Source organism: Calliphora vicina, chromosome 5 (genome assembly GCF_958450345.1).
Source record: "Calliphora vicina chromosome 5, idCalVici1.1, whole genome shotgun sequence".
Taxonomy (NCBI): Eukaryota; Metazoa; Arthropoda; class Insecta; order Diptera; family Calliphoridae; genus Calliphora; species Calliphora vicina.
In genome coordinates this window covers 84,984,836-85,003,935 of record NC_088784.1, presented here as the reverse complement: position 1 = coordinate 85,003,935, position 19,100 = coordinate 84,984,836, and the positions used below count along the sequence as shown (strand labels likewise).

At 30.6% G+C, this 19,100-nt stretch overlaps 2 protein-coding genes across 4 annotated transcripts in view; one reads left to right on the top strand and one right to left on the bottom strand.

Moving 5' to 3' along the window:
- Window positions 1–2,851: 2,851 nt before the first annotated feature.
- Window positions 2,852–8,158, bottom strand: Qsox1 (Quiescin sulfhydryl oxidase 1). The gene is made up of 2 exons (XM_065514399.1): window positions 6,491–8,158; window positions 2,852–3,964 (listed from the first exon to the last, which is right to left on the bottom strand). Exons 1-2 carry the CDS (start codon window positions 7,922–7,924, stop codon window positions 3,473–3,475), a joined length of 1,926 nt encoding a protein of 641 aa, XP_065370471.1. The 5' UTR covers window positions 7,925–8,158; the 3' UTR covers window positions 2,852–3,472.
- A 4,037-nt stretch (window positions 8,159–12,195) lies between these two features.
- Window positions 12,196–19,100, top strand: part of magu (SPARC related modular calcium binding-like protein magu) — a 55,749-nt gene continuing 48,844 nt past the window's right edge. The window contains exon 1 of one of the 3 annotated variants that reach the window (XM_065513491.1): window positions 12,196–12,337. The gene's annotated coding sequence lies outside the window, so the exon portion shown is untranslated. The remainder of the gene's footprint in view (window positions 12,338–19,100) is intronic. The other 2 variants (XM_065513493.1, XM_065513492.1) reach the window with 2 other exon arrangements.

Genomic DNA, 19,100 nt, shown 5'->3' with positions numbered 1-19,100 from the left:
AAAACCGATCTTAAATTTTCAAGTAATTTAACTAAAAATCGATTTTTTGTATGAAATATGAGTGATCACAAATTGAGCTTGTTTTCCTTAAAATCGCTGTATTTACGAACTTATTAACGATTTACGATATTTGACTTTTTATACTATAAATCGATTTTTGGTATGAAATATGAGTGATCACAGATTGAGCTTGTTTTCCTTAAAATCGCAGTATTTACAAAGTTATTAACGATTTAAGATATTTGAGTTTTTTATACTAAAAACCGATTTTTGGTATGAAATATGAGTGATCACAGATTGAGCTTGTTTTCCTTAAAATCGCTGTATTTACAAAGTTATTGACGATTTAAGATATTTGACCTGTGATCAATTTTTTTATGAGTGATCACAGATTGAGCTTGTTTTCCTCAAAATCGTTGTATTTACGAAGTTATTAACGATTTAAGATATTTGAGTTTTTTATACTAAAAATCGATTTTTGGTATGAAATATGAGTGATCACAGATTGAGCTTGATTTCCTCAAAATCGTTGTATTAACGAAGTTATTAACGATTTAAGATATTTGACCTTTTTATACTAAAAATCGATTTTTGGTATGAAATATGATTGATCACAGATTGAGCTTGTTTTCCTCAAAATCGTTGTATTTACGAAGTTATTAACGATTTAAGATATTTGAGTTTTTTATACTAAAAATCGATTTTTGGTATGAAATATGAGTGATCACAGATTGAGCTTGATTTCCTCAAAATCGTTGTATTAACGAAGTTATTAACGATTTAAGATATTTGACCTTTTTTTTATACTAAAAATCGATTTTTGGTATGAAATATGATTGATCACAGATTGAGCTTGTTTTCCTCAAAATCGTTGTATTTACGAAGTTATTAACGATTTAAGATATTTGAGTTTTTTATACTAAAAATCGATTATTGGTATGAAATATCAGTGATCACAGATTGACCTAGTTTTCCTTAAAATCGCTGTATTTATGAAGTTATTAACGATTTAAGATATTTGTGTTTTTTTATACTAAACACCGATTTTTAGTATGAAATGTGAGTGATCACAGATTTACAAAGTTATTAACGATTTAAGATATTTGAGTTTTTTATACTAAAAATGGATTTTTGGTATGAAATATGAGTGATCACAGAGATATTTCAGTTTTTTATAATAAAAATCGATTTTTGGTATGAAATATGAGTGATCACAGATTGAGCTGTATTTACGAAGTTATTAACGATTTAAGATATTTGAGTTTTTTATACTAAAAACCGATTTTTGGTATGAAATATGAGTGATCACAGATTGAGCTTGTTTTCCTTAAAATCGCTGTATTTACAAAGTTATTGACGATTTAAGATATTTGACCTTTTTATACTGAAAATCGATTTTTGGTAAGAAATATGAGTGATCACAGATTGAGCTTGTTTTTCTTGAAATCGCTGTATTTGTTTTTCTTAAAATCGATGTATTTACGTAGTTATTAACGATTTAAGATATTTGAGTTTTTGATACTAAAAACCGATTTTTGGTATGAAATATGAGTGATCACAGATTGAGCTTGTTTTCCTTAAAATCGCTGTATTTACAAAGTTATTGACGATTTAAGATATTTGACCTTTTTATACTGAAAATCGATTTTTGGTAAGAAATATGAGTGATCACAGATTGAGCTTGTTTTTCTTGAAATCGCTGTATTTACGAAGTTATTAACGATTTAAGATATTTAAGTTTTTATAATAAAAATCGATTTTTGGTATGAAATATGAGTGATCAAAGTTATTAACGATTTAAGATATTTGTGTTTTTTATACTAAAAACCGATTTTTAGTATGAAATGTGAATGATCACAGATTGCGATTTTTTTCCTTAAAATCCCTGTATTTACAAAGTTATTGACGATTTAAGATATTTGAGTTTTTTATACTAAAAATGGATTTTTGGTATGAAATATGAGTGATCACAGATTGAGCTTGTTTTCCTTAAAATCGCTGTATTTACGAAGTTATAAACGATTTAAGATATTTGAGTTTTTTATACTAAAAACCGATTTTTGGTATGACATATGAGTGATCACAGATTGAGCTTGTTTTCCTTTAAATCGATGTATTTACGAAGTAATTAACGATTTAAGATATTTGAGATTTATATATTTAAAATCGATTTTTGGTATGAAATATGAGTGATTGCAGATTTAACTTATCTTCCCTAAAATCGGAGTATTTACGAACTAATGACGATGTTTGAGATTTTTATACTAATCGATTTTTAGTCTCTTTCCCTCTTTCCTAAATTGTGTAGAACAGTTTAAATGCACATCGGCAAAATACGAACAGTACGGTTTTTTTAAATTATATTGTCTTTGAGTAACCTCCTTTCAAATGTTCAGTTTTTGCTGTACCTATCTCACGATATCACAGATAGTTTTTTTGGTTATTTTAAATTTTCCAATATCTTGACTAGCTATTTTTACTTAGCATAAAATTAAATGACAAACAAGTAGTTCAAGCAGTGGATTAACTGATGATGCTTCTTTAATGTTTTATATTCTCAAAAAATGCGTTACCAGTTTTCTAGATTATTTTAGATTCCACACTAACTGCTACCCCTATTTGATAAAAAAAAAACGTATTACAACAACACACAAGAAGTACTTGAAATATCGCCAACTACTACAAATGTTCCGATATTTCATTGTCTTCTAAAACAAGTTTGTTTAATTAAAAAACAAATGTTTTTATTATGATGTAAGTTAAAGTTGTTCTAATATTGTAAGTGATGGAAAAGTAGTACATAATTTCGAATAAATGCCATGAAAGATATAATGAAATAAAACAAAATATATTAGTTAAAATTAGACATTGCAAAAATGTCTAATCTAAAATGATTTATTAAAAAAAACCGGTTAAAATTTACATAAAGACTTAACGCACAAAATTTATATAAATGAAAAGAACATTAATAAGCCGAAATTAAATGTCTCTTAAAATATGTACTTCCTATTTATAATTGAAAGACCTGTTATTTGATCTAAAAATATCTTTATAAAAACCATACATCTATTCTTATGCACCTAAAATAGGGTAAATAAACAGGTGTTTATTATATGTCTTTGTGTATGAACAAGTCAAGCTGTTATAATAATTTGCATAAAAAGAGAAATTTAATACGGCTTAATAAAAAATTATTTTCTAAACAATTTCAAGATAAAAACAAAACTGTAACGAAATTTATTAAATTATATATTATGCTATGTGTATGTACGTTAAAATACATTTAAACTTACTTTACGTATTCTTACAAAAATATTACGGAAATAATTATATACAGTAGTACAAAAAGAATTGGAATAAGAAAAGTGTTAATAATGTTAGAGATTGAATTTTGTTTGCCAAAAATTCTTGTCTTTTTTTTGTTAAAGTTTTAATTTAAACCTGGAAGCATTATAATAACACTTAACTAATATTACACTTTACCCAACATGTCATGACCATAGGGCTTCTTGCGATAGCTCCCTTTGAAAGCAAATAGTTTAAATGCCACCACCAACATGACAATACAAAAACCATAGAGCAGCATACCCATGCGCATATCCATATCAGAGAATACATTACTAATCATACGCTTTTGTCTTAATTTCTCTAAAGTTGGTTGCAGCAGCTCTTCGTTATCCAGGCCATACCGTGATACATATTCTGGGTTATGGATATTTTTCAAAAATTGCAAGACATGTGTTTTATCCCATTTATCTTCCAAATTGGCGGTTGAATGTGATTCTGGCTGCTTGTAACATTGGGGACAACTGCTAACCGAAGGAAATTGTATTTTAGGGAATTTAGGATCTTCTGTGGCATCACCAGCCAATCGCTGGTTAACTTCATTATGGGCAGCCCACAGCCATAGTATCGCTTCTTCTTTGCTGGGAGTACTCCAGATTTTACGTCTTGTAGCCATTGCCTAAAACATCAAGTTTGTGGGTTAATTGAAGTTTTTTTTTTGATTACATTCGAGTTTTTTGTTGTTATAGTAAACTAGACAATATAAGCGTGTTGAATTGTTTAAGTGGCAAAAAGTAGAATAATTAAAACAAAATGAATGTGAGAGAAAAAACTGGTAAATATGCACACTAATAATAAAACATTGCAAAATGAAGTGGTTTATATAAAGAATAAGACAAAAATGTTAATGACTTTAGAACAGTGGTCGGCACTCAGCCACCAGGGCACTCAGCCACAATACGAATATCAACAAAGTTCATAAACTTTATTGAAAAAGAATCAAAACACACAATCATGAACTAATAAGATTGCAATAAGGAAATAGAGTGCATAACATGTTATTGTAGTTCATGTTAAATTTTCTCCTTATGCTGACCATTGCTTTAGAATATTGTTTTTAAAGAAAATAAATTGTTCTTCATCGGTTCTAATGTGATTCGGAGTTAAGATTACGTTGACAATAACAATAGTCTTGCCGTATTTTACGATTAGAATATCACATAGGTTTTTGAGATCTGGCGATTGAACAGCCAATTTCAGGTATCTCATTGGTGAGTTTGGTGTTATTATCGTACTGGAATCTACAAACTCAGCGTAAATATACCGATTCCAGTAGAGTGTTGCTTGTGATAACCGAATTTATTGCAAAGCGAATGATTTAGTTTAAATGACCGAATTTTTCAGTTTTGGCTAAATTTAATCGAATCATTCGATTGGCGATAAATAACAACGAATCTGTTTTATCTCTGCAGAAATAATACTGTAACTTAAGAAGAAAACTTATATAGAAACTCCGGGAATTCCAGGCAAAATTTCCCGATTAGGATCCGGTCCAAAGAAAACAGTATTCCATGTCTCAACCAGTTTATATGTTTTTTGGCAAATTGTATACGAGTAATATGATTTTTTTAGTAATAACAAGTTTTTTCGCGGGGCGAAGGCAACTAATAACTAATAAAATTTTGCCCAGGGGCTAACAGAGAACTAAATTCCAATTTTAGATTATTGAGTAATGTTTGGTAATTTCTTAAACTCTCTTGATATTAAATTGTCTTGTCTTGAAGTTGTTTTATTCATGAAAATTTCTTAAAATTTTTGAAACAGCTTACTTTTTAATTGAATATTTATCAAAGATAGTTTTTTGCTCAAATACAGCATTATTGTCGTTTATTATTTTGCTTTTTAAATGTTCGCAAATATTGATTCAAGCCATTGTTTGCCAAACAATTATTAAAATAAAATAAATATTGAAATAACGGTAAAACATATTACATATTTTTGTTTTTGTCTTCATTCTTGCATTTCATTTCATTTCCAGTGACACGTCAGATTTCAAACCAGGTTAAAGTTCATATTAATTTCGTTCATGGTTAATTAAACAACATTTAAACCAGGTTTAACTAACAACTAAGAAAGCCAACCTCTGTAAAACGAAAAACTTACATTTTCTTAATTTAAACTCAAAAGAATCTATTGTAAAAAATATTTACAATATCTAATTTACATCTAAGTACAGTAATAACAAATAAATTATCACGTAGAACTTTCTCTTTTCGTTTCACACTTAAAGACACAAACAAATTCTGTATTGTATATCCCCTCTACAAATTTGTAAGTAATTTTCTTTAGCCAACAAATCAACAAATTATAAATTGTAAAGAAAAAAAACAAAAAATTATAATAGATAATAAAATGAATGCCATTGCTCCGTGATGATCAGGGTAAATTATGACTTAAATTGATAATTGAAATGAAATGCAATTCGCGGAGAAAGAGGAAGTTTCAACAATAAAATAGACACAATGTACAATAGTAGTAAGTACTTTTCAATTACACAACAATGGCTATAGCAAATACTTAGAACTCGAAAAGGAAAGGTGAGATCACTCCCTTTCTCATTGTCAAGGTTAACAAAAGTCATGTTTTGTTGTTATAAAAGGTATTTTTGACAAAAAATTTTAAATTATTAAAAGCTTAATACTGATTATTCTATAATAAATGCAAATGAAGCGATAATGATTTCACCATAACACAAATTAATAAAATGTAATGCCTACGCCACGTACGTATTAAAATTAAGACATATTTTTAAAAGGAATAACTTTTTTCTTTACTTTTGGATGAAAATACCGGTTAAAGAAGATATAATTATCAGATTTCAATGATTTGGTTATCATTTCAAAGTTCATAAATGGACAATGAACATGATTTTTTTTAGAAAAATAATTAAGGATTATTTATCAATATGAATATAATATAAATAGAATATAAGCCATATTTGGCCCCAATAGCTGTATTATGAATAGCTGGAGTATGTCGAAATTTGGTTTTGCAAATATGATATCCTGTTCCTTATAAGATAAACAAGAGCACAATGTTCAAATTTGAAGTGTTAGAAGTAATAATAACAATGGAAAATCTGTTCTAAGTGGGGGAGATCGAACATCGATCCCCTTATTAACTTTCTTCATATACCCTCACTCACCTGAAAATGTTCCGAGCATTCAGTGCAGCCAAAGAAATATTTAATATAACCATGCATTGCCTGCAGCACCTCCAAGGGATCTTGACTCTTGTCCATATTTGCCGCCTGTACAGACATAAAATGAAATAGCTGCCACAGCGAGCAAGAGAAGCCACGTAATCCGGTCTGTGATCCAGCGCAACCGACAAACTGTTTTGACGTATAGATGGGAGCCAATTGCTTTTCCAATCTCTTCAGCTCCTCTTCAAACTCTGCACCAGACAATTCTTGATTGTGTCGCGAAACAAATGCGGCTAGCTGTGACACTAGCGATCGTCCTGGTGCACCCAATGGATTATAACGCTCTAAAACGGCCAGAAAACGTTGTAGAGCCAACAGTTTTTCACCATTAATATTCGACGATTTGGGTATTTCGTTGTGTAGAGTATTGCGTATAGCCATTTCCAAATCAGCCTGATAGACGAGGTGTTTATTGCGTTTAACTTCCTCTATAATTTCCATTTGTTTACTATTATGTTCTGGAATGCCTTGCTGAATTTTGGTGGTGGTGCCTTCTGGTTTCGTTTCGGGTTTTTCGGTTATATGTTGAGATGATAAGAAAGATTTAATGGTTTCTTTATAGGAATCGGAAAGTTCATGCAGCGGAGCATAGGGTACTACTGAACCCTGTCTACTAATGGTGGCGATTTTATATCTAGTGCCATCTATTTGATATTTGCCTGCCAACTCAAGATCTGTAATTTTTTTCACAGCTATGTTGGGATATCGTAAAAAGTGTAAGATAGTTTCAATGCCCACTGTAGAATTTTCTGGTTCGTATACTAAAACTACATATTTTTTCAAGCTATCCAAACCATCGAATAGTGAAGAGGCACTAGCTGTTTGTACAGCTTGTAAATCCGGCCATGAAGACATATTACTTGTTTTATTCTCAGCTGCTATAAACTGGGCCAAATTGTTAGTTATAACGCCCAAGTCTTGTGATGTTATTGGTTTACCATAATTATCAGCTACAGGTTGATAAGCTGGACCAAAATACCTTAAAGTGGGATATGCCATTATCTCATACTCCCGACATATGCCATTGTTGTCATCGACCGCACAATCAATTGCACTTATGGGTAAAACATCACGCCAATCGTAGAGATTTTCTGCCAATTTCTTGTATGCCGGAGCAAACTTGCGACAATGACCGCAATAGCTATTGTAGAATTCGACCAATATGGAATGATTTCTGTCCAACACTTCGTTTTTAAAATTAACATGGGTTAATATTCTAACTTTATCGGTGGAATTGTAAAGACCCAATTCTTCGGATTGTTGTTTTAGTAAGGCCTCATAACTGGAACGTGGTACTCCGGCATTGGTCACTACCACTAAAGTAATTAAAAGGAAGACTGAATAGTGTTTTGCTGGCACCGTTATAAACTCCATTTTTGTTTGTTTTGCTATTATTCTTTACATTAATTTCACTTTATTGATCTAAATCTTTGTTGTTTTTATAATCATTTAGTAATTCTTCATTTCTTCTACCTACTAATTAAATTAGTCACTATCAAGTTTCTAGTATTAAGATTTGTCTTCTATGAACATATAATTAAACATAAATCTAAACTTTTCACTTATTTATACAGCCGTGTTTATATTAATCCCGTCTATTTTTGTGTATAATTATCATTCAACTAAAAGCAAAGCGAATTCATTTGGGTGAAAGTGATTCTACAACAAATACAAGAACCACATGCAATGTTTTTGTTTATATTGGCTGTAGGTGTCAAAGTCTGGCTGTTGTTTTTGATGCTCTTTCGTTTTTTGTAGTATGCGCAACAACAAACACTAGTGAATTTGAAAGATCGAGCATTCAAACAAGTATGCTGCTATGCTGTTGACACCACCTAATATGAATACGCCTAGTCCAGTAGTGATGGCAATTGTGCGATTATATTCCGTCAAATCTAGCGATTTTCAATTCAATGGTACACTGAAAAAGGTCATTCTTGAAACAAAAATTTAAATTTATATTTTAAAATAGCATTTCCGTGATTTTTTTCTTCTCACAGTTGCGTTTCTAGTTCTACCCTATGTAATTATGTTTATTTTTTTAATTTTCATTAGTCGTCTTTTACAATGTAGAAATTGAAAGGCAGACAGACGAAGTTTGTTGGCGAGGGGTTGAAGAGGCAGAGTGTGCATTTGACAAAGCAAATATTCATACGCATCAACAACGAAAAAAGGAAACGACAAATTTCTGTCTGTCTATTACCTAGCGTTTACACATGCAAGTAACAGTTCGAAAAACACAATACATTCACACTTTTGCACTAACACAAGCACACATGCAGCCACTTACAGCTCACTGCCTAGTGAATTTCGATGGACAGTGATTTTTTGACACTTACTGCAATAAAGTGTCAAAAACACAAACAGAGTTGCCTAACTAAAAAAATTTAAAAAAAATTACTGGATTGTGGTAAAATAATTATTATATTTTTAACTTATTTTATGTATATTTGTAAAAAAAATTGTTTTTTCTCTTCAAATATGAATAAAGAACGCTATTAAATTAATTTAAGAGCACTAATCTCATTAAAGTAATAATAATAATTATTTATAACAATTATTTCCCTACAAATATATGTATGTGGTATCCTAGGCAACTCTTAATAATAATGTGTTTACGTTTTGACGACATTTTTAAAATGAACTTTTACTTGCATGTGTAAACGCTCAAGCAACTTGTAGACATTTCGATGTATTTTCGACATTTTCGATAATAATACGTATTCTCAACTTTCCTCAATCTACTTGCATGTGTAAACGCACCGTTAATTCCGCGGTTGTAAAATGTTTAGGAAAGTTCAAAAGAGAATGAGAAAAATGTCTGCCTTTCAATTTCTGCATTGTAACCTAGCGTTTACACATGCAAGTAACAGTTCGAAAAACACAATACATACATACTTTTGCACTAACACAATCACACATGCAGCCACTTGCAGCTCACTGCCTACTGAATTTAGGTGGACAGTGATTTTCGACACTTTCATACAAGTGATGACAAATAGAGTTGCCAATAAATAGCTTTTAAAAAATGTATCAGAAGGTGGTGAAATAATAATTATATTTTTAACTTATTTTATGTATTTTTGTAAAAGAAAATAGTACAAATGACCACTAATGCTTATCGTTTTCGTAAAAATAGCAATTTCATTAGTTTTAATAAATAAAATTGTTACTAATATCTATAAAAATTGTTAACCTAACATTTTCCCCAGAAATTTTTATATTTGAATATCATGGTAACACTTTATTGTTATGAATAAAAATAATAAAATTTGGTTTCAAGCCGCAAATGGACTTAAAAATAACAAATGCTGATATATAAAAGGTTTATTTATCGAATTAGCTGTAATATTCTTATATTTGTGGCATTTTGAAGACATCATTCTCCTTCGCTAACATTTACAAAATGAACTTTTACTTGCATGTGTAAACGCTCAAGCAACTTGTAGACATTTCGATGTATTTTCGACATTTTCGATAATAATACGTATTATCAACTTTCATCAATCTACTTGCATGTGTAAACGCAGCGTAAAAGGGGACTAGCGGTATTCACAATGTAGAGTACTTGGCCTGGTTATATAGTAAAAGAGCACAATATCAAAAAACAAAAAAAAAAATTAAAAGTAGAAATGTTTGTCAATAAATAGCTCTTCTGTTTTTTTACTAGGCCAAGTACTCTACATTGTGAATACCGCTATTGTCTTTGAATCATTAATTAATAGGTATACAAATTATAGTTTTAGCACGTAAAGAAATATTTAAACGAATTAAATAATTTTAAATTTTTGGCGCATATTTATGTAAAAATTAACATCACTGGACTTCAGCACATAAAACAATTAAATAAAATGTGCTGCCCATCTGTTTGTACATATTGTTTATGTGATATGGCAGCTTTTTGGTAGGAATTTTACAGTTTAAGTTAAAACTAGTGTTGATAAACGAATTGTTATTGATAGTAGTAGAAACCGTTAAATTTGATAGATATTTAAATAGTAAATATTCATATCAAATACTATATTATATAGATATAAAATTTAGTGGTATTTAATATTATTCCGTTTTTTAAAGTTCGAAATAAATCAATATCCCAGTAACAGTTTATATTTTCATAATATTGTTTTAGTTAATATTGACGTGACGATGTCTTTATGTTGTCTGGAACTCCAACAGTTTTGTTACCCATACGAAAAATTGATTGAGGTGAAATCTCAGGAAGTTTGTGTGTCAATAGTTTGTGTGTCAATGCGACTATCTTACTCTCTCCCATGCATTGTATTGATTGAGACCACTGTTCTGTAAGAAACACCGTTAGGTCCCCAGTTGAACGACTACTGTGGAGTCCAGTAGGTGATATTTATACATGCTCTTCATAACCTTCGAGAGCGTCGAACAAATAATAGGGGGAATTGAAGTACCGGTGTTGTTCCAAATCCTCTTGATAAATACCAGAAACTATTGCTGTTTTTTGGGGCATCAAGAATTCTAACTCGTATGCGATGTTCGTAGCTAAGCTTTTAGAACTAATTTCCAATTTTAGATTATTTTTAAATTCCCTGGGAATTTCTTAAACTCTCTTGCTATTCTTTCTTGGAATAGATTTACAAGGTCTTCCTCGCAAATCTTGACTGCTGTTTTTAAAGAGCTTTTTTCACTTTCTCTTAATAATAATTCACATTCATAATAATATAATATATGTGAACTTATTATGTACTTTAGAGTAATGACATTTAATAAGTTTAATAATGAGGCCAACTATTCATAAATTTTAAATACTGTTTGTCGCGTACACTCTTTCTCGTGCCTACTATAGTAAAAATTCCAACCATGACACTTTGCAATCAATTAATATAACTGTAGTTTAAATAGTTAAACACTTATAATTGTCATTGTTCAATGAATCATTAACAGCAAAAATAATGAAGAAAAAAAAAACTAAAGATAAAACTCAAATGTTTGTTTATAGTAAATAAACAATACAAATAATTGTTAATTTTTTTTTACAACAACTACTCATCGATAAACAATAACAGAGACCGGCAAATTTACAGTTAAGCTCTTCTTACATTTGAAACGACTGATTCTCTCCTAAACCGAAGAAGATCACCAAGAGCGAATGACGGAGTATATAAAAATTAAAATGAATTTCAAGTGTTCTATAGTATGCTCAGGAATTGATATTTATTGGAAGTATGTATGATGATTGGTGTATTTTTTTTTTACAAAATTTTGTATATTATTTAAAGCTTTTGTTTGACAAAAACATAGACTTGCAATCAGTCTAAATATAGACACAGTCGTGAAAGGTTGGCCGACTAAGTTGTACGATCACATTGTAAAAAAAAACAGAAACGAACCCTAAACAAAGTTGACAATTTGTTTACATACAGATAAAGTATAATTATAAAAAATAAATTAATTGCAAAAAATAATTTAAACTAAAAGTATTTAAAAAAAAATCATAACAATGTAAGAAGTGTTTCATATTTTAAAATTGTGAATAGTTAGTTGGGTAAAGGTGTGTAATGCGTGTAGTTTCTTAACGTGCCGAATATTCGATCAAGTTGTACAACGTCAGCGTTAAATTAAACGCGCTTGTTTTGTGTGTTTGTATTAGTGTTTTTTTTTTTAGCTAAACAAGACAATTGATAAGAAATAACAAAGAAAGTAAAGTAAATAAAAATATTTTTTTGAATTCAGAATTTTGTTAAAATTTGTCGAAATACAATAAAAACTCTAGGCGATTTAAGCACGTGAAGCACTATAGAGATTAATAACAATCTGGTAAGTTTAGGTTTAATGACAACAATCCTTTCTGTATCCGTTTCCTTTATATGGTGTTACTTATTACTAACGAAACATAGTCTTCGAAACTGAAGTTTTTTAATTGAAATAATAAACACTCAGTAAAATAAAAATCAATTTGTCGCGTTAGGAGACCTCTTCTCAGTATTATGTTCTGGTCCACACTATATAAATTGATGTTTGGACAAAAAATTTTCCGCTCATTGAACAAATTTATGGCGTGTCTAGACGGGGGTTATCAAATCAAATATTCCCATAATTACAACAATTTAGATCTTAAAAATTCGGATATCTGTAAGTTTCCTAATTTTTCTAGAATAGCATCGCTTAAGTTATTACGCGTTAATTTTGGAAATTTTTTTCATACTTAATTTACTTGCCACAAGGAATTTTTGCAATACAAATTGTTCGTTAACTCTTTTTTTTTATAATTTTTACTGTAAAAATCCTAATTTATAAAAAATTTATATGAATAATTTGATTTTTTTTTAATATTAAGTGTACTAAACCCAACTCTAGTTCTAGTTCACTTATTATTTTTTTTATTGTTCACCATGAGTGGTTAGGAAATTCTTGTGGTCCTATAATGATATCTTTATATACAGCGGAGCGATATGTTTGTATTGAAAATCAGCACAATCTATTCTATCTAAAGAGTGTGCCAAAAAAAATTATACGTGTATTATATATTAATTCCTTTAGTTCCTATAAGGAGCATAGGGCCTCAAAGAGGTTTCGTTAATCAGTTGGTTTAAGATAAATAGCTGATTGGGCTTCTGCTTCCGATACTGGAACTGGGGCTGCCAGCATGGCCTCCAGGTGGGCTGGCTTAGAAACCTTACATCACGTTTATATAGCGAGTCGCTTGTTACAAGATCTAATTCCCGCTTCCAGACGCCTCTAACATTAGGGACAGTCGCTGGCAGTTGTTGGCTATTGGTTATTTGAAGGCGCCAATCGCACGCCTTGACGTTCCCTCTGAGACGCTCCACTTGTCTACTTTATTCCATATGATGCCAAATCGGGCCAGAAATGCACTTTGTGCTGCTTTAAGAAAGGTAAAAACCGTTTTTTTACACACTCCGTAATATATATTTCTGTCTTTATCGTGGCAGATGTCACAAATGATTGGCTTCTTTTGTCACAACTGCAAATGGTTTGCCACGCAAGAAACTTCTTGGGGAATATAAAAATCTTGACCTGGAAGTTGTGAAAAGTCTGCCAGTACTTATTTTTCGTCCGTTCTTTTGCATCTAAGTTCTTTAACGAATTGCCATATGGAACTTTATACGACTTCAACCCAGCATTAGCTTTGGTTCTGCTCACAAAAGAATCAGAGTATTTATCTTTACGAGCTTATTTTTCTGATAGAAGTGTTCGGTGCTCTTCGAAAGAGTTGTACGACTTCTTTTGCCTTACCAATTAGGGTTCCTACGCGGGAAAAATTTCCAGGGAATTCCCGGGAATATTTGTTTTTGTTAATTTTCGGGAAATGTTTGTCGGGAATTTCTTCATAAGTTTTCTTCTAAAAGTTACTATATTCAGATACGTTTTGATGGCCAAATTTGTTTATTCTATTATATCCATAGATTTTTTCGGTTCTAATAACAGATAGTCGTTAGTTGGCAAAGAAGTATTACTATTGAAATAACGGAATTTTTTTCACTCAATTCAAGCCACAGCAGAAAAATTTGGCTATTAAGAATGAATCAAATTTAAAGTTTATGCTCTTAAACGAATTATTAAGAATAATTATTTTAGGGATATTCAATAATCATTATTCATATTTAGAGAAAATAATAACAAACAGAGAAAACAGATTCGTAATAGCAACCGAATTTGTTGCCAATCGAATGATTCGGTTGCACACATAGAAATTTTCAGTTCTATCAACAGAAAGTCAGTTGATAAAGAAGAATTTCGGTTGAAGCAACCAAACTTCTAAAATATTGTAGGCACAATTGTATAATTCGGTTACTAAGGTAGAATCATTCGATTGGCAACAAATTCGGTTGCTATCACGAATCTGTTTTCTCTGTGCAATAATAATGGTTCAAATGGTACAATCAGATTTGAAAAATTTCTCTAAGTACGTTTTCTGGTTTTTGGGTTAATTTAGTGTTAAAAATGAAACGATTTTTTAATTTCCTCCCGGGAAAGAAAAAAGTCCGGGAAATTAGGAACCCTATTGCCAATATCTTTTTTTCTTCCTGATCCAGGTTTCCTTTCAATGTTCAAGTCTTCCCTGTAATGGCTTTGGAAATAATGTGACGATCAAATTTCAGATCTCTTGCTATTTTTTTTTTGAAAATTTTTGCGCACTTTTTTTCGGTGACCATTTTGACCGATACAACAGATGAAAATTAATTATTTAGAAATAACATATTTTTTAAAGCTAACGTGATTAAAAAATAGAGTTTTGTTGGACCAAGGATAAGTTTTTGCTAGAATAGTGAATATAATTTTTGTTTTTTACTCAGTCTTTAGATCCACTCATATCTTAAAGCTTTAACAACTTCGTAAATACTGCGGTTTCAGGGTAAATTCTTTCAAACTGTCACTCATATTTTATACCAAATAATTAAAATAACTCAGGTTTTGAATAATTTTAAAGTTGTTTTCCTTTCGTGTTTTTGAATCAGGCCCTAAGGTCTTGAGATTTGAGACAAAATAAGCTCAATCTTTGATAAGTTTTTTAAAATATGAATACAGATTTGAATCGTTTGAGACATGTGTGTATCACAAAAACTGTCCGCAAAATAGAGGATTTTGAAAATTAAAACTTTACTTGTATTCCAGAGTGAAAAGGGAATTTGGTACTTTTTCTCCTAATGGTACTTTTTTAATATTAACAAATTATTAAACTTATCGACATAAAAGTTAGCTGATGTTTATCGGAGTGAAGCTAAAAACAAACATAGGGGGAATTAATGGTACTATTTCGTTCTTCTAATGGTACTTTTTGAATAATATTGTACCTGGAAACATGAAATTTTGGTATTTTTTTCTTTATTCTTCGTTACAGTCTTAAAAGGCAGATTAGAACAATATGTGTTTCGATTTGAAACAGCATAACTATTTATAGATAGCATAGTGATACAAAAAAGTATGAAGTAGATATACCTGGGAAGTGCTAGTTGGCCCATAAATGGTTGAGTTATAAGCATAAACACATTTACCTCAATTTGTTAAAATTTATACACAAAAATTAACTTTGGGAACTCTCAGATAACATATAGAACTAAAAAGCATACATTTCTTTCTCAAAGATGATTTTGTACTTTGATCAGAATTTCTTGAAAATTTGATTAATGTTCTTGAACTTCAGTGGTTTTTATCTCTCCCGTACACATATTACAAACATTTTCAAGTGGTATCTCTCTTAACCCTCCAAATTAAAAATAAATATTATTAAAAAAAAAAGAAAAACACAAAAAATAAGAAACAATATCAATAATTCGTATCACAAGCAAAATCTGTCTAATACATGTTTTATTTTTATGGCGCCAGTGGTTACGATTTAATTTTTTTCGTACGTTTTCATTTGAAATCATCATCCATAGAACTGATAATTTAGCAATTAAAAATTATTTGCCAGTTTTTCGTTTTTATTTTTATTATTATTAAGTATTTTTGTTAAATATTTTTATTTATTATTTTAGTTTTATGTTGGGTTTTTTTTTTGTCATAACCAATGATCTTAAAACAAAATATTTTTTCAAAGATTGAAATCTTATTTTAAAGTCTCTAAAATGTTGTTTGATGTGAGTGACAGACAGGCAAATGGACAGACGGACGGACTGACAGAAACATTCACTTGTTAGTTATCTACTCTGCTTCTTCGTTCGCAATAAATAAATTAATTGAACGTTTTTTTCTCTGTGATATGAAACAAGTAAAGAAGACACATTCAATTAACAAATTAAATGATTATTTTTTGTTTCTTTTCATTTATTTATTATTTTTTTATTTGATTTGTTCAAGAGTGGCTTTAAATTAATAAACAAAAAATATGATGTCTGTCTGTCTTTTTGTTTGTTTTAAAAATTGAGATTTTATTTATATTTGCACTCTTAAAGTTAATTTACTTACAGTGGGACATTTATAAGTAGTTCTCCAAAAATATTGTAAGACTCCAGTTTTATGAATTTAAATTCAGAGTAGGCTATCATTTGGAGTGGAAAACTTAAATTTAAAGAATGGTTAGCCAAATATGAATGAATACTCCAAGGGCCTGATTCAGAAACACGAAAGAAATTTTTGTATGAAAATCACTCAAAAATTATTTAAAAAAAAAATTAAAATTGTTTTCCTTTCGTGTTTCAGAATCAGGGGCAGAATTACCGCATTCGATATCGAGTAAAATCGATCGTAATTTAATGATTTGAGATTACGGCATTCGATATCGAGCCGAATGCGGTAATTCGGCCCCAGGTCTATCATTGAAAATTGTTATTCGTTAGAAAGGCCTGACGATGTCAATATGTATAGAATATACCATCGCTGGTTGGTCCGCTACGAAATGCCAAATTTCACTTGAGTCTGGCGCATAAATCAGGCTGAATTTGACCGATGGCATGGTTATTTGGGATTTGAGGGCTGCTGTAGTTTGTAGCTTATTCGCATATACCTGCGAATTAAGAAAACCCCAGACGAAAAAGTCGCCAATATCGCGCGTGAGATGACCATGACCTCAAATTTCTCTTGCAGAATGTTCAAGCCACATGTCGTTGGCGTTCATATCATCCAATTCAGGCCAAAAGAAGTTGGTAAGAATTGACCCATATTCGTTCTCATAGGAATATGGGCCGATGACGAAGCCTGCCCAAATATCCACACCAAACAGTAACTTTTGGGGATGCATTGAACGCTCTTGAATCTCATGTGAATTGGTATCGTCCAAAATTCAACAATTTTGTTTATTGAATTTCGCGAAGCTCGCAAAGCTTTGCCCGCACAGAACAACCAATTTGATAAAACAATGTTATAATGTATAATGACTTCTGTAAAAATTGTCATGATGAATATGAGAAGGAAACGGTTGAACATTTCCCCTGTCTTTGTACTTCTCTATCGGGGCCTCGGACTACGAAAATGGGGAGTCCTTTCATGCACGGCCTAGCGGATCTATCGAGCGTGGATATTATTAAGGTGGATTTGTTTATTATTACCTCTGAAGGACCTGAACATGATTCTTTAGGGTATAAAAAAGGGACCAATTCATGGACCCAAGTGAGCTGGTAAAACTGGCTGCCTTTAAAAGCAAACCTTCTATTACATGAGTCCAATATTGTAAAAATTGGATAAGTTGTTAAAAAGTTATATCTTATAGAAAATATGAACCTTGCACATCGATAGAACCTAGACCATAGCAAATTTAAAATTTGTAAAGAACTTTTAATTTCGTTTTACCACAGATAACCCGTGATACAAATTTCAACAAATTTGGAAGTGGTAAAGTACGATTGCCTTGTCGAAAAATTTTCATTCCTCCCATTATAAATCAAAGTTGAGCAATAAAAAAGTATTTTTTGTCAAATTAAAATTGGAAAATTAATTAGAATACAGTGTTTAAGGTATATGTTCTCCTGAGTTCCCTTTGAATGTTTAAATAGACCCCCATTTGAGAACCGCTGGTCTAAAGCATGCCAACTCGAAAGATTTTCTATTTTAGTAAAATTGATGCTAAATTACCAATTTTATTGATAAATTCGCTGAAATTTATTGTTGTTGGATAAGCTAGTTCCTATGCGCATTTCATTTTGAAATATATTACAAAATAACTCCCCTAAAAAAACTCGAGACTGAAGATCTGTCATTTATTTGAGATGATACTGCTTTAAAAGGTACGTAATAGGATTCATTCCTTATTATTCCAGAAATTCAGATGAGTACAAATAGGCATAGTGAACAAATTGTTGGGAGTCTTTATTTTAATATTTTGAAAACTATTTTTTTTAATTTCTTTAACATTCAAATATTTTTATTTCATTGTTTAAAAAGCAAGAGTAGGATTTTAAAGATGGCAGTTTAAAATCCTACTCTTGTCTTTTTTTTTGCAAATAATACGATCAAAATTTGCATAAGGTTTAAGGTTTTCTTCCTACACATTTAATAATTCTCTAAACTAAATCTGACAATACAAAACAATTTTTATAAGTTTGAATTCAAACACCAAGCACAATATCTAAACCCTTCCTTTGCAATGCCCAATAATGCTGTTGCTGTTTTAAAATATAAGCCTGAGAAAAAAAAACAGTTTGTAGCTTCTAAACCCGTCCGTCGTATATGAATTTTTGGCGTCATACAGTCTGGCCTGATAGAAAAAGCATTTATTTGAATTCCTTTTTGTGTCTCTTATTCTTCTCAGGGGTTTTCATTTTGTTCTTCAGATCTTTTGTGTTCACAAAAACCCCGCTATACATACCAAGTTAGTACGTCTTTCTGTCTGTCTGACTGACTGACCTATCGCCAATTACACTCGAATGTACATATGTACAATATATATTGTAGTATGTATGAGTATTTCAATGTCTATGCACGATAGTGTTTTAAATGACAACAAGAAAATGTTAAGAACATTAAAAAAACAAGACGAAGAGGAATGAAAGAAACAAAAAAAAGAACCGACCGGACCGAACCAAGCAGCACAGAAGAGCCCATTTCAATTCTACGCTTGCCATCACAATAATAACAATAAATCATTGGACATGCCATGCCATATGCCTTAAGGACAACACAA

Bases quoted from the DNA above. Each gene is read 5' to 3' on its own strand.
- Qsox1 (XM_065514399.1), bottom strand. From the start codon at position 7,924: ATGGAGTTTATAACGGTGCCAGCAAAACACTATTCAGTCTTCCTTTTA. The intron at 3,965-6,490 runs GTGAGTGAGGGT...TTGATGTTTTAG, and splicing joins AATGCTCGGAACATTTTCAG to GCAATGGCTACAAGACGTAA.